Here is a 27529-nt window from a genome sequence, read left to right as displayed (position 1 = left end):
CTCGCGAGCGTCGCGTCGGGCCAACTGTATGGAAAAAGACGTCGCGTCGACGCGGCGTCAGGCTTTGCCCATACAGTTGGCCCGACGCGACGCTCGTGAGACGCTAGATGTGGGGGGACCCTAACAATAGAGTGAGATGCAACATTTAAAATGATTACATACTGTAAGGCCTGAGTGGACGCTCGGTCGGTTCGGCGTGCAGCAAGGCGGGGGGCGGGCCCGCCCTTGTGCCCGCTATGCAGCACACTTGTATGAGCTTCAATTGTTTGGCATGCACTCCGCACGCCCCTCCCCGCTGCACGCTCAATATCAACGTGCACTCAAGTTAGGCCTTACATTTATATTGCCAAGCCCTGGGGGCATAGCCGAATGGCATTTCTGTGACGCGAAACGCCGCAGAATGTAGTCTGTCTCTGTCGCGGCAATGCGCAAGAGCGATAGATAGCTACGAAAGAGATATCGTGAGTTTTTGTGCATTCGACTACGCACACTGCTTTCCACCTACAGTTTAAAAAGATTTTGAAATAACCAGATAGTTAAGAAACTATTAAATAACTTTGAAAAGTATTTACATATGCTTTGATACATAGCCAATATTTTACCAACCGTGAAAACCATCAAAGTAGGAATATAATACTTAAGAACTAACTACATAAAGCATATATTTCCTCAAACTGTCAAATGGACATTCCTCAAAAAGATCTGGAGGCGTAAGCATATGGCACAGTCGCCATCGGATATATCTTAGCGGCCGAGGTGCGCAAAAATATCTCAGCACGCCTTATCGCCTTCACAATAAAGGCGTGTTCAGACATTTATAACATCCTTGACTGATCCAAAAATCTGTATAATACACATTTTTTTAAATCAAAGTAATTTTAGGCTTAGAATGAATTTAAAAGTGGAAAGCGCGGGTGAGACTTAAACTCACGGTCAATGGGTAGATACTCCAGCACTCTGCTGACCGAATCTCATCCAAGGCAGTAATTCCACTTTTAAATTTATACTAAGTATAGTGGCATCGATCGCAGACTTCTCTGCTTGTCAAAAAGTTAAACAAATAACAACTCAACTAGAAACTTTTTTAGCTTGACACTTATATATATTAATAGCTTATAGAACTGATTTTTTTTACATTTATGTTTGTTTGGAAATATACACCTTTTTAGGTAAGGACACTCTCGGTCGACAGATTCTGTATACTTTAAATGACAAGTCAACATTATTTATACATCTTTAACACTTGGCTTTCACTTATACAATTCCTTTTATATCGAAGATTCTATCAACTTAACTGACATATCATTACATGTTTTTAAGATAGGAATTAATTAAATTAGTTTGATCATTTAGGCACTGGTCCCACCAGAAGAGAGTTGGCGACGAACTATCGGCGATAGAAACGAACAAAAGATAGTCGCTCATCGCTCGGCGACGAACTATCGCTCGCGCTATCATCGCGTCTCTTATTTAAATAAATAAATATTATAGGACATTCTTACACAGATTGACTGAGGCCCACGGTAAGCTCAAGAAGGCTTGTGCTGTGGGTACTCAGACAACGATATATATAATATTCAAATACTTAACATAGAAAACATCCATGACTCAGGAACAAATATCTGTGCTCATCACACACATAAATGCCCTTACCGGGATTCGAACCCGGGACCGCGGCGTAGCAGTCAGGGTCACTACCGACAGCGCCAGATCGGTCGTCCACAATTTATACGGGGCGACTATCTTCTGTTCATTTCTACCGGCAATAGCTCATCTCTACAACCTAGGCCACTCTACAACCATGTCAAAATGACAAGCAGTAAAAGATTTCTTACAACCTGACTCATAACGTCACTATGAAATAGTTCTACAGTGACCTAGGGTTCCAATTGGTTGACTGTACCTTTTTATTTACAAGTTTACTTCTCAGAATGATTCTTCGCATCTTAGGTACATAATTTAGGTAATGTATAAGTAAAAGCTCAGCATATCATCCACACACCTAGTAACACTGTACAATATTTACATATTCAACAAATCTACGTCCAGTTTGATAAGAAAATATAATTTCCCCGCTCTAGTTACGAGATCAAGACTTTATCAACCAATGAGGTGACAATTATCCAAAAATGTTACAAGATGATTAAGATATATTTATTTACATTAGAAGACTTTTGTCAAATTGCAAAAGATAGGACTGCATATGGTACCTCATTGATTGAGTAAATTTACATTTTTCAACGTAGACTAAAATTATTCTTATACTATTATACATAGTGTTGACCTTAGTGGGTACAACCTGTCAGAAACTTTTTTATTGCAGTTAATAAGTCGTTTTGTTACCTCAAACACCAACATGTTTTTCGTAACTTAGGACCAGTTACATCAACCACAGTTAACACACAAAGTCACGCAGCAGAAATTTGTGTATCAGTGGCGACGCGTGAAAATTTTTGTTGGTAAAGCCAGAGGGGTTTTTGGGATCTGTTTTGTATGGACTTCTACAGATACTGAATAATTTCAGGGAACCCCTTGGGAATAGAAATAGGAATCGAATTGCATCGACGCTACGCCACTGGTATGTATGTCTATGGAAATTCCCATACAATAAAAATTGCGAACGCTAAATTCGGTAACAGACGATTCGGTGCAACCGACCCATAGTAATTTATGTTAGGGAGCTTTTTACTGCCTTTCAAAAATCCACCCACGGGAACGTTAGGTTGCTTTATCTACCTCTATATTTTGCCTTCCTTATTTTAGCATTCCTCCGAGGATATTTTGCTCAAGAAATTTTCATTATTCTGATGAATCACTGGATTAGGTATCAGGTATACATTGAATTAACTGAAACTATAACTCGGTATAGTTACAAATTCAAGTAAATTTTAACGCTACATCTAAGGAAAAACATGTCTAAACAAAACATCACTATTTCGTCTGCATAGTTTTATAAATAATATAAAGGCTTTGTGATTATTTGGTTTCTATTTTATGCATCAAAGAAAGTTTTTAGTTTTTTCATGCTTCTAAGCATGAAAATCAATGGATAATTTCAAAATTGACGAAAAACTTGTTGAAAAAAGCATTTCTTTCAGACTACTTGAATTCATAGGAGGATTATACTTATCTCTAGTCATACTTTTCTCGTTGAAGTGAAACTTGTAATGCGACTTCCAACTGACAGCGTTAAACGTTTAACGCTCAGTGTTGCCAACTCGAATCTTGAAATACCCCGTCCTATTTTCATTTCCACTTTACGAAGTTTCACTTCTTCCGAGGGACACCACGCACTATTTTTTGTTACAAAGTTTGCACTCATGTCACTTTATATTTCACTTTTATCCATTCTTGCACCGTTTCACGTGGAAACCCGGCAGATGGTGTTGAGTCAGCGAGCGTTGGCGTTGCATGCTTTGAAATTGATGAAAGACGTTGAAAAACGCATTTATTTCAGACTACTTGAATTCAAAAGAGGATTATATACTTGTTGTTCTAAAGTTTGCACTCGAGTCACTTCGTATTTCACTTTTCGACCGTGCTCGCACCGTTTCACGTGGAAACCCGGCAGATGGTGTTGAGACAGCTGGCGCTGGCGTTGGCGTTGGCGTTGCGCTCGCACTCGCGGGCCGCGCGCGTGCGAGCGCGTCAGTCTCAGAAGATGGCCTCGGCGGAGCGCGACATGTTGACGGGGTGTGAGGGCGAGCGCGCGAGGCGCTTGCGAGGGAGCTTCTCGAACGACGCGAGGAGGGATGCGAAGTCGGGCCGCTCGGATGGTTGGTACGCCCAGCAGCTCATTAGCATGTCCTGGGAAAAAACATTAGGCTTAGAATAAATTTAAAAGTGGAAAATTTCGGTCTTGGGTGAGACTTGAACTCACGGCCCAGCGATGATGCCTAGAAGTGAGGGTTGTAAGCTAAGGGCATGACTCCAAAGTGACTAAACAACGTCATAATTATTCATAAGAAACGCACACGCGCCGCGCCGCCTGAGGGCGCGTCTTACGTCGTTCCTATACAAAATGTACTGAGGAGACGTTTTTTGAATTACATTCAGGTGGCGTGGCGCGAACGTCCGTTCCGCGCCTCAGGACATGCGTCTCTTAGATGTGGCAGGTCCCTTAATACACTAACCTTGACGTCTTTAGTAGATGACATGTTGCCGAGCGCCTGCTTAACGCCCTTGCCAACTTGCCAGATGATTGCTTCCGCTGGTTGTCCTTTGAAAGGGAACTCGAGGCAGAGTAACTCGTACCATACGGTCCTGCGAACAAAGACACAGTTCATTTACTGCTACTTTAATAGCCTCAAAACCCTCTTTTCAAGAAAAGCGTAAAAATAATATAAAATTTATAGTTTTAGTCGGTGAAATACTACACTTTCCGTTATCTAATAGATATTTAATTCAAGTTTCAATTAGAGCATCTTATTATCTTGATTCTTATCAGACTGGATTTTTGTAAACTAACTCACTAAATTAATTATGATTTTTTCTGATGCACGTTTAGGAAAACCCACGTATAGCGCTGAATTAGTCGATCTTATTTGTAAAATTTGGACAATTATGAATACTCAACTGGTAAATTTATAATACATATATCCTGTACTACAATCTTCTCAGACTACATTTTTATTATAAGGTTTTGAAAAAGTGTAAACGAGACTAAGCTTAATTTAATCTTAATTTTTTTTTCAGAAATTACCTAAAATAAGTGACAATTTCTTTGAAAATCACATCGAAGTTATTTTCATACTAAATTAATCTGCAACGTTTACTAATATTGCTCTTATGCCTTAGCTCTGACCTGTTAAGAGCCAAAAGCTACATAGCCAGGCCTTCGGATTGTATAGAATAGGGCTCTTGTCGCGAGCCGAATAGACAGACTTGCAAACAAGTTGAAGAATAGAAGATGAGTAAAGTGACTCACCCAAACGCATACACGTCAGTCTGCTTACTGAACGGCAAATGAAGTGACGTGTGAGGTCGCAGAGCTCGCATCAATTCAGGCGCGAGGTAACACAGCCAGCCAGGTGGTATACCCAAACTGTCGCCGCGGGCACTAGACAAAACAAAAAAAAACTATTAGCTATCGGTTTTTCACTTAATCCCGTTCTGGAATCTGAATGAATAACACAAATTATAATAACCACAAAATTACAATTTTTGAAAAAACCCCCGACTGCGACATAGTAGACTGATTTTCATGAAACATGGCTAAGAACACTCCCGACTAACTCAGCTTTCAGACAAAAATAACTAAATCTAAATCGGTTCATCCGTTCGGGAGCTACGATGCCACAGACAGACACACACACAGACAGACAGACAGACAGACAGACACGTCAAACTTATAACACCCCGTCGTTTTTGCGTTGGGGGTTAAAAATAAGTTGGTAGCTCAGAAAATGAAAAATACTTAATTAGGTACTTAGTTCTTATCACTTTCCCGAAAATCGGTTGAGAATGAGGAGGCACACTCAAAGGTTATGACAGATGGCGCCACCCTATTAGTCCATACACAGATAAAGAATTTCATACGTGAGAGCGAGAAGATGATATGTTTTTTCTCTCTCTCACACATATGAATGACAGTGACATGCCTAATCACTTGCACTGGCGCCGCCTGGCGGGATAAAATGTCAGTGTGCCTCCTCATTCCTATAAAGAACATCCGAGCATACACGTAGCAAATCGATTTATAACGTAGACATACGCTATCTCTCTAGTTAATTATGAATAGGTACTAACTTGTTCCCGAAGCACAGTTTGGTGACACTGAACAGCCCAAAGTCGGTGATGATGGCCCGACCATTCTCTACGAAGATGTTCTTCGTTCGAAGATCCTTGTGTAGAATGCCGCGCGCGTGTAGATATCCCATTCCCTGTCAAATAACCATGCCAGAATTTAGAGACTTACACATACAAAATACATTGAAACCTGATTAATATACTATTTAACTCAAAATGAGTACATTACGATACAAGTGCGGAAAAAAGAAAGTTCGAAACGAAGAAATTTAAACCGAAGGGACTAGGGAGTGTTTTAAATCGACATGAGTTACGAATATCTCTTTCGCATGCGTATCGTACGACATTTTTCAGTACAGATGGCGCTCAGTTTGGCGATCTCTGTTTTGTTTGATCAAAACCATATACCTGCGACACCTGCGTTATCTGCTTCAAGTCAGACTCATCATCATCATCCTCCCAGCGTTATACCGGCACTTGTCACGGATTATGGGAGTCTGGGGTCCGCTTTGACAACTAATCCCAAGACTACAAAAGCGACTGCCATCTGACCTTCCAAACCGAAGGGTAATTAGGCCTTATTGGGATTAGTCCGGTTTCCTCACGATGTTTTCCTTCCCCGAAAAGCGCCTGATAAATATCAAATGACATTTCGCAAACAAGTTGGTTACGAGCAGGGGTTCGAACCCGCGACCTCAGACTATCAAAACCATATACCTGCGTTATCTGATCTGATACAAGAGACTAACACCATATCAGTCGCACCGTCCGTACACTGAATTTAGTGGCTGATCAGACTGACTTGTTTAGTTGTCCAATGTCCGAATTTGTAAAAGTGTGTTTAAATGTTATATGTTATAATTTGATGTAATCGTAAGGTTTTGCTGATATAATTATGTAAATAACTATGAATAGGCACTATTGTATTAGGGTTACCTGTAAGGATAGTTGCTAAGTGACAATAAATAAAAATAAAATAAATAAAATAAAATACCTGCGATATCTGCTGTGCTTATACTCTTACAAATGTAGTGCGAAAAGGGTTTCCTTCGTATTGTTACGGAAACGTACGAACGTGTCATGCTATTTCAGTCAGTCTCAGTACAAGATGTACTGACATTGACGGAAGAAGCATGACAAATATGAACGTTTGCGGAAAAATACGAAGGAACCCTTTTCGCACTAAATCTGTGCTCTATACTCTTGATTGAATTTAAATTGTCCTTTTGGATATGCATGTATAGCGCCATGCCGTGACGTCACTATGGCGAGTCAAAGAAAACTATATAACTGAATTATATATTAGACATGCGCGAAACAGTGCTTCAAAATGTAATGCCATATCACATCACTTTTCCGAGAAAGTAACATCTCACTGTGATGTCACATCACACATCACTCGAAACGTTACCCGACCTTGAACAGCGCGCGAGATGGCACCATCACAGTCATCACAGATATCTACAAGACTACGCATCTCATATCAGCGCGTAGTTCCATTACATGTTGCTTTTTGTCACCGCTACGTGAATTATGTATATTTTATAACATTTGCAAATGGTTACTTAATACTTATACTTACTGGATCATACGATACCACTACCACACATGTACGTAATGTACATCTAGATACATTATTAGCCGCGAAAGTCAACTAAACATTTCACAACAATAATAATAATGTTTTGTTTTCGGCGCGCCCAATTTCACAGACAAAATTACTCTGTTTACCCGCATCCACAAAATGATTATAAGAAATGATAATAATAAAATAAGCTCTATGAGGACGCATTACAGTTTTAAATCTTTTGGACTGTTATAAAATCATATTCGCAAGCGAAATTTGCAACTACGTAAACGCGACCGCGTTCGGCTGAGTGGCGTGTTCCGAACTCTTCCGGAAATAGCCGAAAGCATCGTATGATATTTTGATGGTTAGAACGAGAGCGACCGAGCGCTTAGTGCGGCGCGCGTGAGCGCGAGAGCGGGATAAGAAATAAGAAAGTAATACGTGTAATAAGTGATGCTTTCAAACATCTCAGTTGTTACACCATTACAGTTTTCACATGGGGCAGTAAACACACGCGCACTGTTTTAGTAGTTCCCGACATTTGCGTTCGGGTGATACGTAATGCTAGAGATGATGGTGGATTTCTCGGAGTGATACGTAATGCCATATTACGTGTTCAAGTGATATCACATTTGTGATATTACTCGCATTACTTACACATGTCTATTATATATGCTACAAGTGACACTAACAAAACCATATACCTGTGTTAGCTGCGCTATACTAAGGCCTTTCTGAGGTGGATGTGCCTGTGTAGCGTCATGCCGCCGCAGAGTGACGTCACTATGGCGAGTCAGACTAAGAAAACCATATAACTGCAATGTATGTTACAAGTCATCTACCTGTGTTATCTGCTGCGCTATACTAAGGCTCTTGTTAGGGTTGAACTTGTCCTTCCTCAGGTGGATGTGCATGTGTAGTGTCATGCCGCCGCAGAGTGACGTCACGATGGCGAGTCAGACTAAGAAAACCATATAACTGCAATGTATGTTACAAGTCATCTACCTGTGTTATCTGCTGCGCTATACTAAGGCTTTTGTTAGGGTTAAACTTGTCCTTCCTCAGGTGGATGTGCATGTGTAGTGTCATGCCGCCGCAGAGTGACGTCACGATGGCGAGTCAGACTAAGAAAACCATATAACTGCAATGTATGTTACAAGTCATTTACCTGAGTTATCTGCTGCGCTATACTAAGGCTCTTGTTAGGGTTAAACTTGTCCTTTCTCAGGTGGATGTGCCTGTGTAGCGTCATGCCGCCGCAGAGTGACGTCACTATGGCGAGTCAGACTAAGAAAACCATATAACTGCAATGTATGCTACCAGTCATCTACCTGTGTTATCTGCTGTGCTATACTAAGGCTCTTGTTAGGGTTAAACTTGTCCTTCCTCAGGTGGATGTGCATGTGTAGCGTCATGCCGCCGCAGAGTGACGTCACGATGGCGAGTCGCGGCGGCTTCATACACGCTCCCATGAAGAGGACGAGGTTCTCGTGGCGGGTTTTACGGAATGTTGCCACCTGGAAGGAAGCTGAAGTTATTCAAAGCCACTTTGAGGGTCCTTAACAAGCAAATATATTTTTAAAATAATGAGGTTGCTAAGACAGCAATGGAAACGGCTTTGAAATTTCTCAATTTTTAGCTATTATTTATATACACGGGCATCATCATCCTCCTTGCATTATCCCGGCATTTGTCACAGCTCATGGCAGCCTGGGGTCCGCTTTGACAACTAATCCCATGATTTGGCGTAGGCACTAGTTTTACGAAAGCGACTGCCATCTGACCTTCCAACCCGAAGGCCTAACTAGGCCTTATTGGAATTAGTCCGGTTCCCTCACGATGTTTTCCTTTTTATATGCATGGGCATGCAACTTAAATACTTTTTCCTCCTTTAACACAAATAAAGATCTTTAAATTAGTTTATTTGTCGATACAATTTTAAAGCTTTAGTAACCTACATGGCTATACTATGTTGAATAAGCTCTAAACTGAGTTCCCAAGATCACAGAGCCTCTACATCAATGAAATCAAGGCTTACCTCATGCTTGAAGGTGTCTAGAGGTATGGCATGGTCGGAGAGGGCTTGAACGTGCAACAGTTTAACCGCAACCGCGCCGTGCCAACACCCCCGGTAGACAGTACCGAAACGTCCCTTGCCAATGACGTCCAGTAGTATCAGTTCATCGTAGGGAATGTCCCATTCTTTTAGTGATAACTGGAAAGAGATGAAGAATATTAATGAAAGGGTCAAATTCACTATCTTGGGAGTTGGGACTCACACCCACGACCACTGGATCAATGCCCAGTGCCCCTGCATCTGAGCTATCAAGACGCCAAGTAACACGGGGAATATTTCTACTATAGGAGCCTATAAGTATCCATATTATAGCGACATCTACCGTTTTACACTGAAACGGCAACCTGAGTTAAAAGTCATTTAGTTTATTTCTAAGCTTAAAAGCTTAGTTTGCACGATGTTTCTACTTGACAAAGAAATATTTTATGCTGTTTTAGTGTATGGTATACCCCGTGTTTTTTTTGTTTTCCGTTAAATTCGACATGTCATGTCGTTAGGTTCGTTTAGAGATGGGTCGTGGGTAAATACCCAATCTACCCACCCAGGTATTTACCCGGTAAATACCTATCTACCCGGTATTTACCCGTATCTACCCAAATCGACGGGTAGATTCATTTCATGTTGGATATGCTGATTTGTGTTAAAATGGAGATAAATACTAAGTTAGTGATTGTAATTATTATACACAATTTAAAACGAAACTGTTCAGTCAAATATACAATTAAGTTTACAGAAGTTTTAATGTATAATTTTAAAAATAATTAAAAAAAAAATGTATTATGTGTGCTTTTAAGATTGTATTAAATAGTCGTATTTATACGATAAAGAACAACTTCCTAGTACTGGTTGGAGGGGGTTACGGTGGGGTTGGGGGGGGGGTTAAAATGTATTTTTTTCATATTTCATGGAAACTATCATTAATATCGAAAAGTATTGTATGTACGAACTAAAGTAGACACAATTCCCTACAAAAAAGTTTATATGCATTTTTGTCATAAAACACACTATGTATGAGTTATGAGCTTCAAAAAGAGATTTTTAAAATATTTTTATTCACATATTTTTATTTATAGTTTTAATTTATCAGACTTATAATTTATACTAAAAGCATTTGAAATTATTTCGGTATGTCAGAGAATGATATTTTACACGATTTTTATAGTTGGAGTGATACACTAAAATCACATTTTATCTCATAGCAACCTATTCGTTCTCAATTTGAATAAACATTATGTGTACAATTACAAATACTGACTTAAATTAATCTATTTTAGCCCAAACATCATTTAAAAACGTCGAATTTGGAAGAAAAATGAAAATACCCGCGTATTTACCCGCGGGTAGGTAAATATCGGGTATTTACCCGGTAAATACCCACCGTCGGGTATTTACCTGGGTAGTTACCCATCTCTAGGTTCGTTATCAGGAACCATCCTGTATATCACTTTAAAGTGAACTTAAGTTAAATTGGCAAAAAATGTTTTTCATCGTTTTCATACATAATAAATGAATTAATTAGTGTGGAAAAACCCTTAAGAATAATATTCAAGTAAGTGTCAAGTGATTGACGACACATGTCAAAACAAATAACATTAGGAAGTGGTAAAGGCTGCCACACACGTGTTCAGTAATTATTTTTATTTTTTTAATAACTCGATAACCGTAAGAGTTAAGACGCTAGTTTCTTAGAGAAATTAATTGTATTTGATCTCTTCCAACCGTCCCTTAAAGTTAACGGAATCCAATAAAAACAGGGTGTATTAATAATAAAGACAAACGCACTTCCTCGAAATACCGCCGACGATACGCGAAGTCGTTCATTACTGTACGACGTTGACACTGACTGACGGTCGCGCAACAGTTAAACTTGCACGCTTCACTAATTATAAGGGCTCAGTCACATGACTTTATATTATAAAACTTGTTGCCAAAAATAAACACATAAATGTATTAAAAACATTATTCGCCGAAATACCGCCGGCAAGCAATATCGTTACGACGTCAAATTGTCAACTTGAGAGTGACTGTCAAACGCGTCACTAATTTAAAAAGGCTCAATCTCATCGCTCAGAAAACTTTCATATTTTAGATACACCGACGTTGCGCGAATTAGTTCATTACTGTACGACGTTGATTGTCGACTTGACACTGACTGACGGTCGCGCGCCAGTTAAACTTACTGGCTCGCTAATTATAAGGGCTCGGTCATACTCGACCCAGCATTTTTTGAGTTTTTATTCTATTTTTCTGACATGCGTAAAATTTGCGAGGGAGCAATTTTTCTGGATGATTTATAAACTAGAATTTTATTATTTTTGTAACTAAAAATGATTAATACAAAACATTGGTTTGGTTGACTGATGTAAGATATTAAGTGAGAGTAAAAGTAAAATGTTACATGTGTTTTGTGTGTCCATTGGCTTCTAAAAGAGCACACAGATCCAAGTACGTTTTGGAGACGAAGAGGGGGTTTTTAGTTGTATTTGCCGGAAATGATCTGAAATGATGTGTGTGATGTCTCTTTTTTCTTGTAAATTTTATTAAAACGCACGAAAAAGATTTACTACATTTCCACAATGTGAACACATGTTTATCGTAAGTTCTCAATGAGTCGCGTCGGCGCTGAATCATACAGTTATCGGGTGACCACGCTAAGTACCTATTGTCCGGAGATAACAGACACCGCTGCCGCTGCCCACTACTTGTTTACAAGTAGACATGCAATTTAAACATCAGGAAAAACGAGACTTCAAAAATATATGTACTAGTTTGAAGTTCCTGGCGTTCATAGCGCACCAAATAATGTAAAAAAAAGATGTTTTAGTTTTCCTTTTGATTACTGATAGTATACGGTACATACAAGACACTATCATGAAAAATTCAAGCTTTTTATGAGAGCCCTATGTCCTAAATGAAGGTTAAAAGGTTTACTTGATGATCATCAAAATAACTAACTCTTAATTAGACCAAATTTGGATTGACAACTGTACAAAATACCATGTTTTACAATGTTTGCATTATTAAATAGAGTGTCCACCGGTTATATATGGTAGGCGTGTTCAGTGGATACATGTAGAACTCAAACATCATAGTGTCATAATGGAAAAATGGATTAGTTACAATTGTCGTCCAGTCGAGATTTGCCCCGCTGTACCTTATTGAAAGACGTATGTGCTTACGCTATTTTGTCTCGGCCACGGGCCCGGCTGGTTCTGGTTATTGGCGTCGAGCGAGTCTTGCAGCGCGTCGTTCGTTTCCGCCATTTCTTCTGCAAAACAAAAGAAATACTTACACGGTGTAATATGACTAAGCCGAGGATCCCGAAACATTATAACTAAGCATTTCTGAGGTCAAAAGAAGGAATAAAATGAAATGTGTTTACATTTTTTTTTGTTTTACAATACAATACAAATTAGATTAACAAATTATCAAAGGGTTGTCATAGGCAGAGGTCAACCTTAGATGGTTGTTATGGGGAATACAACAATGCTGTGGGGAAGAAGGGGCCAGGACGGCAACTCTTACCAGGTTCAATTTCTTCCACTTCGGAACTGAAGTCGACGATTCGAGCAGGCGTAGGCGCCGGCGTCACGTGGTTAGGACTTGACACAGGAGGCTTCACTTCTGCATAAATAATAGTTATTTGTTATACAAGGGTGCAAAGTTGTATTTTAACGCTGAGTGTGGAATTGAAAGGTTCGAGAATAGAATCTTGAACTTGCGAATTTTTTAACACACGAGAAGTAACATACATTTGCACCCGAGTGTAACACAAAACTTTTCCCCTCACTATAGCGAGGAAACTACAACGCAAAAAAACGCGTTTATCACTGCTTCCAGTAGTTCCACAGGTGGTAAATCATCGTTATCACTAGGTTCACTCACTTTTATCAATTTTAAAGCAGAAAAAATGACTTTATTCAAGGTCAAATTACTTTATCCACTAGTGTATAAAATGCGTTATTAACCGCTGGTATTAAAGGACAAAACACGTGTTTTCGAGCTAGTGAGGGGAAAAATTCATTATATATAACATTTTATTTTCTTGAGACTGGGAGAATATTTGTATTAACTACTTACTTGCTCAACCAGAATACGGATAAGTGTGTCATAGGGAGAAGTGTGTTTGGCCTTCACATTTGGCCGTTTTACTCATTGTCACTGGTGGTTTTGCAAGTTCATACTTTTGCTACTTGCTAGTCACGATTAGTAGTAAACGTATTGAACTCTTAACACTGATTATTGTTTAAACAGACCAAATGTGGAGGCCAGACACACTTCTCCTTATGACACACTTATTCGTATTGACCTTATATTGTGGACAACCGTATGAATAAAAGTATATATGACAAGCATTACATAAGGTACTTTTAAGAGAAATACCAGCTTGACAAATTGAACGAGATGAGACAAAATATTGTCTTCGGTTACCGCGATAGTTACTCATGAAATAAAACTATGGAAACGACCCGTTGACCACGAACGCTGTAAAGTGTTCGAAACGTCGGGATGAATTGTAAATACATTATACGCGATTTAATCCGTTTCCATAGTTTTATTTCATGAGATGAGACAATTCAATTCAATCAATTCAATTGTGATAGCTCAGCAACCCGAAGTGGATCTTGGCCTCCGACACAATATTCCGCCATTCGCTACTATCCTGTAGAGATGAGACAAGATAGTATAAATGTTATGGCAATATGTACCGGGGAAGTGGAACTGCGGCTTGTGCGGCGGCGCGGGCTGCGGCGCGTGCGGGTGGTGCGGCGGGTGCGCGTGGTGCGGCGTGGCGGGCGCCACCAGCGCTGGTGACGACGGCGTGGAGCTGTTGCACGACGACGAGTTCGACAGGTCGTCGCCCTGCAACAAAACGAATTTAACTAACCGTAATTAACGGGCGGTTTTCAAAAAACGTTGTACTTCCAGAAGGAAGTAACATACAATTCTGGTTGAGTCTTTTCTCTTTCGCGCTCTCAGCTCGATTCCTAAAAATATCACTCTACGACATCTCTCTCTCATCATTACGTCTCTTTTTGTGATGTTAAGAAAATTTATTTTTATTTTTTAGATAGTACCTAATTCTACATTTGTTCAGTTTGTGCTATTCTGTCCGAAATAGCGTTAATGTTTTTGATTAAAAAAATGGAAAGTATATTATATAAATTAACAATTACAGAAAATCACGACCCTGTGTCCTGAGTACCTTAATCTATATTATATATCTATACAAATTGTTACTGTTAGTTATTAGTTGGGGTGTAGGCGCCGAGTAGGGAACCGCGTGACGCTCCTGGCGACCCGGCCCAGCCCGGCGCTAGGTGTAGTAGAATCAACGTAGCACTGGTAGCGCTTGTAGTGACAACCGTAACACCTGTTTGACTCAGTTTAAAGGAAGCTAGAGTTAGTTACCGGACGTTTTTGCCTCCTCTCCTTGTGTCGGTGCGTTCGCTGTAAGGTGCCGAGTAAAGAGCCTCGCGATGCGCCTGGCGAGCCGGCCGAGCCCGCCGCCAGGTGTAGTAGAATCAATGTAGCACTGGTAGCGCTTGTAGCGACGACCGTAGCACCGGTTTGATTCAGTTTAAAGGAAGCTAGTGTTAGTTACCGGGTGTTTCTGCCTCCTCTCCTTGTGTCGGTGCGTGCGCTGTATGGTGCCGAGTAGAGAACCGCGTGACGCTCCTGGCGACCCGGCCCAGCCCGGCTCTAGGAGGTGTAGTAGAATCAACGTAGCACTGTTAGCGCTTGTAGTGACAACCGTAGCACCGGTTTGATTCACTTTAAAGGAAGCTAGTGTTAGTTACCGGGTGTTTCTGCCTCCTCTCCTTGTGTCGGTGCGTGCGCTGTATGGTTCCGAGTAATGAGCCGCGAGATGCGCCTGGCGACCCGGCCGAGCCCGCCGCTAGGAGGTGTAGTAGGGGTGTAGGCCCGAACGGAGCTGATGACCAAAAAATTGTAATGAATATAAGGGGACATAATGAAGAAGCATACTGTCATTTTATCGTCAGATAGCGCTACTATACCGCCTGGGGCCCGTTTCTCGAAAGGTACAAGCCTTGTATTACAGGTGCGCGAACTGTCAAATCGTATGGGTTGTCATGGAAACACGCTTGTAATACAAGGCTTGTACCTTCAGAGAAACGGGCCACTGCTATTGCTGCTCATTGTCAAATCAAACATTTATTTGAAGAGTTTTTTCTGGCTTGGCCAAGCGGCAACACATGCTGTACTTCGTATCTACAACAGTTGCAGTGGCGACATCTATCCTCTTATTCTATATTCCTAAACTTTCAGTGTGCCTCATAAATTATTTATTAAATGTCTCAGTAAAGAATATAAAATATGCCCGTCATATATTAACGTAGGAAATTTAAAAGAACTTACTCTCTTTGAAGCTAACTTTGTCTCTAAAAGCGTGGACAAGCTCGACGGGCAGGCCGCACGATGGAGGTACTTTAGGCTCGCAATCTCTGCAACAATACAATTCACAAATTAGACCAAGGCTCATTCGATAACGATAAGAAAAGAAAGATTTTGATCTTGTGAGACTTGGCACTTACCTGTGACATTTAAATTTGCACTCCTTACATTTCAAGCCGGACCCAAACAACATCTGTTTGTCGCAGTAGTCACAAGTTGCAATCATATTGAAGGTCTTAGCGAATCTGTGCGCGATGTCGTGTGCCATGCAGCGGCCGACGGGTGTGCGCGGGGAGCGGGGGGTGGCGCCGATCACGCTGTACGGGAGAGAGCCCTGTGGGGAAAGAACATAAAGTTTAATATTGACTGTACAGAGTATTTTGTTGAGGTAAAGTTGAGGAGATGGAGAATATTGATAAAAATAAATATGCCGACCGATTCTATTTCTATCCAGTAAGGTTAGCATATGATTGGCGCGAAACGGGTGATCTATCTCGCGGCAATCATTTATTTACACAAAGAAAATTACACAGTATGACAGTATGCAAAACTATAGCACCGTGAATTTTAAATAAACACACAAGTAACACAAAATTAAATATTAAACAGCAAAATTAAACATAATATAACACACTAAATATACTAAATAGCAGATGAACGCCTAGGCCTAGGCCATCCAATCTCACACAAAACCTCAGGCATTCGTTACGTATAAATGCTCATCTGTTCGTAAGAATATCAAAATTAGGAGCCCCGTCCAAAATATCATTCACCATTAAGAGCATCGTAGAGCACGAATTAGCGGTGACTTGCGGCGAGACACGGTCCGTGCAGCCGGCATCGCCAGTAGGGGGTGCCCGCCTACGTCGACGAAAGGCATATTTCGTTACAGGGGGAATAAATAGACGTACCAGCTGGAATACCTAAAACCGGGCAATCTGAGTCCCCCTTCAATGTGCTAACCCTGCGAGAACAAAAGGTCTTATGGCGAGCGCGAGTTTTTAGACCGAAACAAGGGGCTGACGAAGGGGAAGCCGTGTCGCCAGATAGGAGTATTCGGACCCGCGGGGTCGCTCGGGCGGCGGCGGCTCGGCCGGCGCGGGCGCGGGCCGTACAGCCGTCACGGTTCAAGCGCGACAGCGGTGAGCGGCAGCCGTACGTGAGAATGAAAAGTCCTAGCGCTGTGTCTCGCTACAATGTATGGCCGCCGCTCGCTCACCGCTGTCGTGCTTAGACCGATGACGTGGCTGGGCACTAACGGGGATGCGGCAGCTTCTACGGAGGGTAACACCACGCTGAGAGTGTCTCCGGATAGCACCTTGCGTTTTGCTAGAGAAACCTAGGCGCTAGTACTCACGCTGATGCTGGGGTCTCTTGCAGGTGTGGGCGGGTAGTCCGCGACGCGCTCGTGCGGCGGCTCGGGCGCGGGGGAGGCGGGGCGCGGCGCGGGCGAGGGCGGCACGCGGGGGGAGGCGGGCGGGGGGGAGGGGGCTTCAGTGGTGGAGGGCGCCGCTTCCGCGCCGGGGGTGTCGCTGCAAACGATGATAATATTGATTAAGATGTTCCAGTAAACAATTCAAAGAAACGGTCGTTGTCGCAGATGGACGTAACCACTCAACTTGTCGAAAATATCCAATGTCGTTAGAATAAAATATCACGCCCGCCTTGTAGCGATCGTCCGATCTAACATAAAAAAAAAACCTAACATGACATCACTCTTGCAGATCAGGCGTCTCGAGACATTAAATGAAATTATCAATTCTTAACTATCCAAAGTATATATTTGTTAAAGAAATGGCTACCTCTTTATTATGATGGTTAAGTTTCATCGACCGACAGAACCCACTTGCAAAATGCAGCAGATTTTCGTAATAGATGAGAGTTCTCCTTCCGTTTGTTTAGAAGTATACTAAATAACTTTCCTACTGAAATATTACTTCATTCTTCTTTATATTAGTATTCCTTCTTACTTGACGTCCGGTCCCGCCTCATCAGGTCTCACGGCCAGTTGGCTCTCGTGCGATCGCGACTTGGTGAGGTTCGTAGGAGCCGGTAGGTGGGAGTTCTCCTTCCGTTTATTTAGAGGTGTCCTAGGTGATTTTCCAACTGAAAGAAACAATTGTTATTAGGGTGTTGCCATGATAAGAATATTCTAATACCAAAAATTACAAGATCAAAAGTGATGCTTGAACATATCTCTATACTCTCTATTGCCATATATTTTTGAGGACCTTTCAAACAACTTCCTTCTTGGCGAACGCTTGAACAGTGACAGACGGTTTAGGGCCCCCCACATTTAGCGTCTCGCGAGCGTGTAGACGCTAGATGTGACCCCTCACATCACAGGACTTAACTGTGGTTGATGCAACTGGCCCTTAGTGCAGTTACTCACCTTTACGCGGCGTGTTGTCAGGATCGCTAGGCACGGAACCTCGTTGTCTCATGCGAGCTCTAGGTGACCCTCGCCACTGTTGACTTCGTTCCCATTCTAATCTTGTCCGCTCCCATTCTTGCCGGTTCCGGTCCCAGGAATCCCAATACAGTTGGATTTCCGCTTCCGCCTCGCCACGATTTAAGGCGTCTGTAAAAATAATGGTGTTTTAAGAAACCTTTTCAATTCTAAAGTATAATAGGAGGTAGGGCATAGCGAATGATATTCCGCTTTGTGTGGTATGGTACAGCACAACGGATATCGTCTCGCTCGAATCTAGAGCAGAGCCCAACTGGGGAAGCACCTCCGCCTTACAGAAGACCGCAGCCAAATAGCACTAGACCCTACTCATAGTGTTGTGTTCCTGTCGATGAGTAAGGCTGCCAGAGCTCAACGAGGGTGCGGTGTGCTGATGACGGGAGGACTTACGGAACTAACTTGTTCCGTCTATTGTCCTTTGAGTCGTCGGCAAGCCAAACCCTCCTTAGAACTTGTGCACTCCTTATTGCTGCGTACGTAACACAGCAAAAGGGAATGTACAAGTGTCTAATAGGGTGGCAACGCGCATGTGACACTGTTTGAGTTGCAGGCGTCCATAGGTTACGGTGACCGCTTTCCATCAGGTGGACCGTACGCTTGTTTGCCACCGACGTAGTATTAAAAAAAAAGTATTATTTCTGTTGTCGTGTGTAATACAGTTTACTTAAATTAAGACATTTACTGAACAGTATTCTTCTATTGTACCGTTTATTTTGGCGAAAACCTACCGGTATAAGCTCTTAGTCGGTTCATAGCTCGACACAACCGTTTCCATTCTTCCTCCCGCACGGAAACTAGCCAGCCGCGTAGCTCGGAATCCGAACGGTCTCGGAGCGAATCCAGGGTCGATACTCGGAGGCATATTTGCTGTAAACAATAATGACCACGATTTTGAGGTTCTGTTTCTTGAAAGGAAAAACGTAATCGTAGGATTATGTCACGTACGTTGTCTATCACAGCAATTTTCACTGAAAGTACTAGAGTTGAAATTGCGGATAGAGTTGAAATATGTGACGCAAAAACGGTGTGAAGTGGAATCTTATTGGAATCTTTTTAAGGTTTAAAATTTTAGGTTTGTATGAGACTTTTAATTGATTATTGAGAATTTTGGACTAAAATTTCTGCAGCTGGGTCATTCCAGCGAAACCGACACCACAGGCATAAAAATTAAATAACTTAATTTACATTTAAATCTACATCTAGAGAATAGAACATTATGCCTAATTTTATGAATCAATGAGTTTTTCCTTTTTATGACATTTTTTTGCATTTTATATGTGTCCAAACGTACCCCTAGCACCAGTTGTCTAAGGTGGCATATATATACCCTAAGTTGGCAGCGCTATTTCGCGCTTTTAATAAACATTATGGAGAAAGTGATATGTGTAAAAGAAAATATATTTAAAGCTGTTTAAACCAGTGGCAAGTAAATTTAAATTAAGTTTCATGGTTAGGATTTATTGGGCGTCTACACAATGCGTAACTCACGTCCCGCCCGTCACAATAAAACAAAGTTTTTTCTTGTTTACCCTAAAAGTATCTAAACTCTTGATGTCTTACTTTGTGAAAGTAACAATTAGGTTGAGGTTGGTTATTTTAGCTAAAAAACGCGTTGCTCTTGTGAATAAAAGTATACTTATAACGCTTTTCAAAGTAGGTCCCACCCGTCACAGTGACGGGTGAGCAAAATGGGTTATCTGATAAAACTTGAGTTAATGAGTATAAAATCCTTCTTTTAAGTTTAGTTAAACCTAACTGGGTTATATTAAAGCAAATTTTATGTCTAATATTGCTTAATTCGGTTGTGGTATTACTTTTTAGAACACAATGAATGCAATGAGGCCTATGAGTCAGGAAGAAGTCTTTTTCATTAAAACTGGTAAAATTTTTGACATTATTTCTGACCCACTGATAAAAGTATGTGGTAATAGACTGTTTGACAAGGTTTGACAATTTTCTGAACCTTTAAAAATTCAAGTTGAAAAAATATTTTTTTTGGTTTAATGCTCTAAGAAAACTACTGAAATTATTACTTGTAACATTAAATAATTAATAAAAGAGCTGATTTAAAGTAAATACAAACGAACTGTCTTTATATTTTTCATATATTTGTATACTCAAATGTTACTCGTCCCACCCGTCACAAAGCGCTGTCCCACCCGTCACAAGCATTGAGAAGCAAAATTATTTTTGTTTTACGAGTTATTTGCGTAAATTATACTAATACCTAACCTAATCTATATAATATCAGGAATTAAATAAAAAATGGTTGTTTAACAAAAGTTTCGTAGTTTCTTACCAATTGCGAATTGTGTAAGTCAAGTCGGAGAGGAGAGGCACTTTGAAGTCCCACCCGTCACACTTCTTATACCATCAATTTCTCATAATAATAATAACATTTTCATATTTTTTTTGATGGTACAGTACGCATTGATTATTCAAGTAATTGATAATGTCATATTTAATACGCTAATTGTTGCCGTTTGGCAGAAATAAAGCAAAATGTAGGCAAAAAAGAGTATAAATATCCCACCCGTCACAATGGAATGACCCAGCTGTCTTTTTTTTTTTTTAACCCCTGACGCAAAAAACGGGATGTTATAAGTTTGACGTGTCTGTCTGTCTGTCTGTCTGTCTGTGTGTGTGTCTGTCTGTGGCATCGTAGCTCCCAAACGGATGAACCGATTTAGATTTAGTTTTTTTTTGTCTGAAAGCTGAGATAGTCGGGAGTGTTCTTAGCCATGTTTCATGAAAATTGGTCTACTATGTCATCGGGGGTTCTTTCAAAATTTTAATTTTTTAGTAGTAAGTATTTACAAACACCAAAGCTGGTTACTCCTGTCTACATAATTGTTATATTAACCTGTATGGCTTGTTCACTGAGACCAACCACTCGTAGCCATTGCCGCAAACAGGGGATGTCATTCAACTGGGGAAGGATTTCTTCGAAGCGCTCCTTGATCTTCAGCTGTTTCGCGAAATGCTTCAGCAGCTTGCCCTGAAGACAACAAATAATAAATTTAAGAAGATATCATTAAATCAAAAGAGATGTAAAATGTGTATGTTACTATAAGACAATTTCACACTACAAAGTGTGCGTGGCTGTACAATTATACATTTTATTTTAATTACTTGTATGTCTTTCCCATCACGGAACAATGGTATTCCGGACCTTTGGGAGGCGTGCGCGGGGCCGAATCCAACACGTAGAGGCCCTTTCGACACTTTAATGAAATGTAAGGGGTACACCGAGCGGATGTTGCCCTTGCCCGTATCATGGGACACACGCAGCGGCAACACCCGCCAGGGTGTAAGGACTATTTGAGAGTTAATGGAATCTAAAATGAACCAATAAATAGACCAGATTTTGATGAAAGTGATGGACTAAATACTGGGCTATGGATAAAAAACCGGACGCCTGCCTAATAAAACGGTATCCAATTTTATTTCCGGCAGACGTGACTCGTCCCCACAAGATGGGCCCCCACAAAAAGCGACATCCAAGATGGCTCAAGGGCAACACCGGTGTGAGAACTCAAGGGTGTCGAGAGGTGTACACCGCTTTCTGCCCAGTGGCTGTTAAGCCACTGTACCAACTCGCGTCTTATGCAAATTTTCACTTCCACTCCTGGGGCATGTAGCCCTAACGACTCCACTCTGGACAGCCAGCCAAGGCAAGCCAGAGGTAGAGAGTACTGTCCCACCCACCCGCCTTACGGGTAACAGAACTCCCCAGGAGCACTCGGGTACGTGGGGTCGCTGTTCCCCAACAGCTCGCCACAAGCTGCCCTGCGTTGACTGATTGCACTGGTAAAACCAATGGGCGATGGGGTCCTATTTTAATTTATTATTATTTTTATTATTTATTTATTTGGAGATCCAACAGCTATGACATAAGTATATAAAACACAGTAGACACAGGAAGCCAATTACAGGAACTCACTGGTAGTGACAATAATGTAATTTATATTTGACAATTCAGTTACTACAACATGCAGTGCTGTTTAGCTGCTGGGCTTCTTCAGGTGAAACCTCACCACATAATAGTAGATAATCATGACCACATGTTAGTGGTACACACAGTGGTGTTTTGGCTCCCATATTTCCCCACACATTTTTTTTCTCAGACTGTACTCTTATAACAGATTGTCTTATGAAATTATAATTAGTATGATTATTTGATTAACAAATAGTTACAGTCTAGTTTTTGAACTTTTTTTTAATGGGATAGGAGGCAAACAAGCAGACAGGTCGCCTGATGGTAAGCGATCACTGCTGCCCATGGTCACTTGAAACACCAGAAGTGTTGGAGGTGCGTTGCCGGCCTTTAAGATGGGTGTACTCTCACTCTTTTCTCTCTTCTTTTCTTGAAGGTTTGAAGGTCATATCGGTCCGGAAATTCATTACACAGTTTAGCTGTGCAAGGCAGGAGGTTTCTGGAGAAACGCACAATTGAGGACTGCCAGCCATCTAAATATTGATAATAGAAGTATTTATTTAATCTTTATTGAACAAAGAAACACAATGTACAATAGGCGAACTTAATGCCATAAGGCATTCTCTACCAGTAAACCTTTATGCAAAGCAGAGAAGTTGTAGGCGGTGCAAAATTACAAACACAAAAGAACTATAATTAGGTACCTACTTTTAAGGACACAATGCAAGCAACAAAAAATAATACAGAGGAATAAACATAGTATTCTTAAATTTAATATTAAAAAAATATCATTAATATTTTTAAGTAACCATTAGGGGCATTAGGCACAGCTGAAATCTTAGTAATTAAAAATGGTAGAAAGCAGAAACACATACACTCTCAACTCTCTCAAGCAGAACAAGACTTCCATTTCTCCCTGCTTCAATGCATCTCAGAGAAAGCTATAATATTATTTGCACATTCTCTTTGCTTTCTGTTTTTAAGTTTTGATAGGACATATTTCTTTTTATAGCTGTCTGTAATTATATTTTAAATCCTTTTCTTTATTCTTTATCATCTACATGCCATTCAATTCTTCACTACTTCAAGATAAATTATCAATTATTGTTGCATGCAAAATGGTCAACGGAATCATAATCACAGAGCAATCGTTTTTAATAGTAAACTGACCCTTTTTGTCTCACTGGCTTTTGGGCTTTTTTTCTGGCTTTTGGGCTATAGTGCAATTATTGACATTTCGACTAGGCTGGCAGGCCTCGTGCTTCTAAGGCAGGGTTAGCATAAATAGGCTAGAATAGAAGGCTGTTTCATATTGAAGATAAAATATTCAAAATGATTGCACACAAGGACAGGAAATTGGATAACTCTGTTATACATTGTTTGTGATGTAACTGGAGTGAATTTCAAATTGAGGTGCATTAGCATTGAATGCAACAAGTATATTACTGTGGTCGGGAAAAAAACTGGTTATTATTTTGGTACACAATATGGATTTGAACTTAGTTAATAATAAGTTTTACAAATGTATAGCAAAAATGTATAACAGGCACATAGAATTAGCAAACCATACACTGTAAAGTTAGTAAATAATTAATATATTGGAAATTGCATGTTAAACATACATTTACCCTGAGGATAACAGGTCAATTTAAACATTTATTATTGTGTACAGTGAAATTACTGTTCACACAAATAATAAGTACATAGCTAATTCTTTCAAGTAAGAGCCAACTATTTGTCAGTCTGTAATTCAAAAGGTGTATTGGTGTGTGGCAAGGGTAAACGATGACAGGTGGACAGGAAAGGTTACAAAGTGGAAAGGACCACAGGGATCAAGAAAGAGAGGACATCCACTATCCAGGTGGCAGGATGACATTGTGGCTACTGCAGGCAAGGAATGGCAAAGCATGGCAAAAGATAAAATAAAATGGAAACAGCTGGAGGAGGCTTTTACCCAGAAGGGGTCTACAGAATAAAATCAACAATAAAAACTAAATTAAAAGAAAAGAAAATCTTTCTGTACAATAATAAATGAATAAAATAATTCAAAAGGTGTTACTTCATAAGGAACACTTGATCAAAGTTAGAAATTGCATGCAGTCTGAATCTTATCATAATGGTCCTTACATGAAATTATTGTTTAAGTAAGTGAAAGATAGCATTATACAATTTCTTATTATGACTACCCAGTGAAAAATTAAAAAGAAACTAAATAGAATTTTTTTTATATGTTTTTCTATTTAAGATAAAAATTTATTAATCATTTATTTAATGAAATGAAATGAAATATTTATTTTCCAAGTAGGCATATTACAATGCGCTTATGAACGTCAAATAAAACTACGCCGGCTCTAACCCTACGCCTCAGCCTCGAGAAGATTTCAGTCCCCCCTCAGTTGGAGGAGGGTATCCACTATGGGACCGGCAAGAAACTCGGCGGGCCACTTCTTTTCAAAACATTACATCTTATATTTAACATGCATTAAAAAAAAAACAAGATACAATTTAATAAGCAAAAGTATTCATAAAAAAAAATATTAACACAAGAAATTATACAAAGTACAAAGCTATTATGATTATTAATAAGAGATGTTAGAGATGTATAGAGTCTCTAAGTGTCAAAGTACATCTAAAAAAATTATACATGAAGAAAAAAACCGAATAACTAAAATAACTTTAGAGTTGTAAAAGACTCTTGTTGTCTTAAGCAAAGAAAAAAAAAAAATATATGTATACTTAATCTACTTTTTTCCTTGGAGATGTATATGGTCTCCAAGAGTCAGAAAGAAAAATAAACAAACAAGGACCGAACAGAGTGCCTCAACGTAATCTCATTCAAAATTAATGTTACATAGAATAGCATAGCCCCTATTAGCTGAAACAGACCGGTCTTCACAAACAGCACCCGTTCACGAATATGGCGCGCATCTCAGCCATCGCCTCCCTCAACCTTCATTCGGGAAGGTGGCGACCCGATCAACGACGTCACCGTAAGCAAAGACTTTTTAGCGAGCATGACATGTTCAAGCTGTCCGGGCTGTATTAAATATTCCAATAATAAGTGAATACGGTATACCTAGATGTAAGACACAACATTCCGTGCTTGTATGTTACATAGTTTAAATTGACTTAATTGAAAACAAGATCTTGGGAGATGTAAAAGGTCCCCACAGTCAATTATAATTAATGGGACATAATAAAAAATAAAAATTTGGAGGTGTAAAGGTTCTCCAAGTGTCAAAAGAACTAGAAATAGAAAAAAAAAATGCGTATGAAATACAAATTTCATAATATAGCCTCATATCATCCGTTTTACTATCACAATCAGAACAAACAATTTACAGGTATTTCCCAAAAATGTGCAATCATGTAAATCCACAAAATGATATCAGTTATCACACCTGTGAGATGTAATGTTCATAATCTTATCAGCAACTGGAGGTAGGCCACACATTTCCCACTTATCTAACATGTCTCACTATTTTGAGACAATAATCTGCAATCTGCATTCAATAGAATGTATAAAAAGTTATTGTATGTGATTGTTTTTCAAATTTCCCATGTTTGCATAAGATATGATGTATTGTGTTGCATAAACAGGTCAGGGCTACGCTCAAGGCGGCCGGGAATACGCAACAAGGCCGCTTTCTACGTCGGCATTGAACTGTACGTTGGAGGCCTTGAGAGCAACGACGTCCTTGAATCCCGGGTCCCCGTAATACTTTCAAGGGCAGGCGCCCGGTCCCTGCGGACTCCCGCCGCCGAGCCTTACCTCCAACGTCCGGATCTCCTGCTGCGTCAGCCCCGCGCTCGTGGAGCATTGCGTCCTCAGACCCTCGAGTCTTTCAGCTGCAACGTCGATCATGGACTGGAGAGTCTCTACCATCTCGATTGCATCTCTTATTTCGCTCTCGTCTATATCCATTACAAATATCACAGCACTATACACAATCTGCTAGTCAGTACTAGTCACTATAATAAAAAAACACTTTATACATTTTAAAAAATGATTATACAAAACATTGCAGTGTTGTATTGCCGATACGCGGCCATATCCGTAGAAAATCTATATTTTTGTCTATGCGCTGTCAAACCACGGACTACAATTTTGACAGTTGTCACCCGTTATCAAAAAATATTTTTATTTGCATATAATTAAAAATAGTCCAAATTGATTTATTAATATCTCGTAAAACAATATTAATGAAAGAAATAAAATGTGTGTGACACAAAAGCAGTGATAAAATGCACATACCGTAATTTTGCACTAGATGGCGCTGAAATAAAGAAATGAATCTGTCAAACAAAAATTGTCTATGCTTAGAGATTATTTATTTTTTTAGTCTATGACTTTCATCAATGAAGTGAAGACGTTTGTTGTGAGATTAGTTTCCTATTTTTTCGCCTTCCGTCGTTTAATTAAATTCTGTGTGATGTAAATAATTAGATAGTACAAAAAATATTTTTTACTTTCCACTAGGTAGAGCCTGAAATTTTGTTTTCACTAGGTACATAGATGTAGGCACAGTAGAATGTATCTCGAGCGCATACTGTTTCCTCTGTTCTGTCTCGGAATAGAAGGTAAATATTTAAATTGAGTTAGGCCTTGACCGTAAAGTATGATAGTATTGTTAATTTTCCGAGTGTTTTGTGAAGTGTCTGGTGGAGCGGCGAGCGAGGATCTGGCGGCGCGCGAGGTGGCGGTGGACAAGGGGACGAACGTGACGATCCCGTGCGGCGGGTTGCTGACTCTGGCGCCGCAGAACGTGCAGTGGGTGCACAAGGGCAACCGCACGCATCATGAAGTCCTGGTAAGTTTACTGCTTGTTATGTAAGATTCCAACTGGATTTATTTGAACCACTTAATTTTTTTTTAATAAAAAGTTTACCAACAGCTAGTAAATTCCTAACATACCAAATGGACCAGATATTTTAGGTCTAAAAATGCAATTGCAGTTGACAAATATTTACAACAAATATCCAACACAATTAATTATTTTCCTTAACTTTATTAACTAAAAAAACAAGAAACCAAAACCAGATTAACAAGTAAACAGGCTGCACTAAAATACAACCAGTTTGAAAATAATAAAAAAGCCATAAATTCCACGAGCTCATTTGATTCCACATGTACATCAAGATGCAATGTTGATTCAGTTTGCAAATAAAAAACAATCTGCCAAATCATATTCACAAACAAAATACAGTCCATATTTCCATTCATATAGAGAGCATTCTTCCACATTGTTCAATTTATAATTCATAAACTTAATATCAAAGGCATAAAGTCTCAATTAGGCATATTGTTTT

At 40.0% G+C, this 27529-nt stretch overlaps 1 protein-coding gene across 1 annotated transcript; it reads right to left on the bottom strand.

Annotated features, from left to right (window-relative positions):
* Positions 1-1596: 1596 nt before the first annotated feature.
* On the bottom strand, positions 1597-26254 carry LOC125230195 (kinase suppressor of Ras 2). The gene is made up of 18 exons (XM_048135269.1): positions 25992-26254; positions 21146-21280; positions 19011-19149; positions 18205-18393; positions 17783-17918; positions 17170-17344; positions 15953-16146; positions 15777-15862; positions 15197-15330; positions 14105-14258; positions 12921-13019; positions 12575-12663; positions 9357-9533; positions 8650-8835; positions 5749-5882; positions 4928-5059; positions 4134-4263; positions 1597-3807 (listed from the first exon to the last, which is right to left on the bottom strand). The coding sequence occupies exons 1-18, from the start codon at positions 26142-26144 to the stop codon at positions 3655-3657; spliced, it is 2595 nt and encodes an 864-aa protein (XP_047991226.1). The 5' UTR covers positions 26145-26254; the 3' UTR covers positions 1597-3654.
* Between the last annotated feature and the right edge of the window lie 1275 nt (positions 26255-27529).

Source organism: Leguminivora glycinivorella, chromosome 10 (genome assembly GCF_023078275.1).
Source record: "Leguminivora glycinivorella isolate SPB_JAAS2020 chromosome 10, LegGlyc_1.1, whole genome shotgun sequence".
Classification (NCBI taxonomy): Eukaryota; Metazoa; Arthropoda; class Insecta; order Lepidoptera; family Tortricidae; genus Leguminivora; species Leguminivora glycinivorella.
Note: the sequence above shows the minus strand (reverse complement) of the source record. Positions and strands in the feature narration are given on the sequence as shown.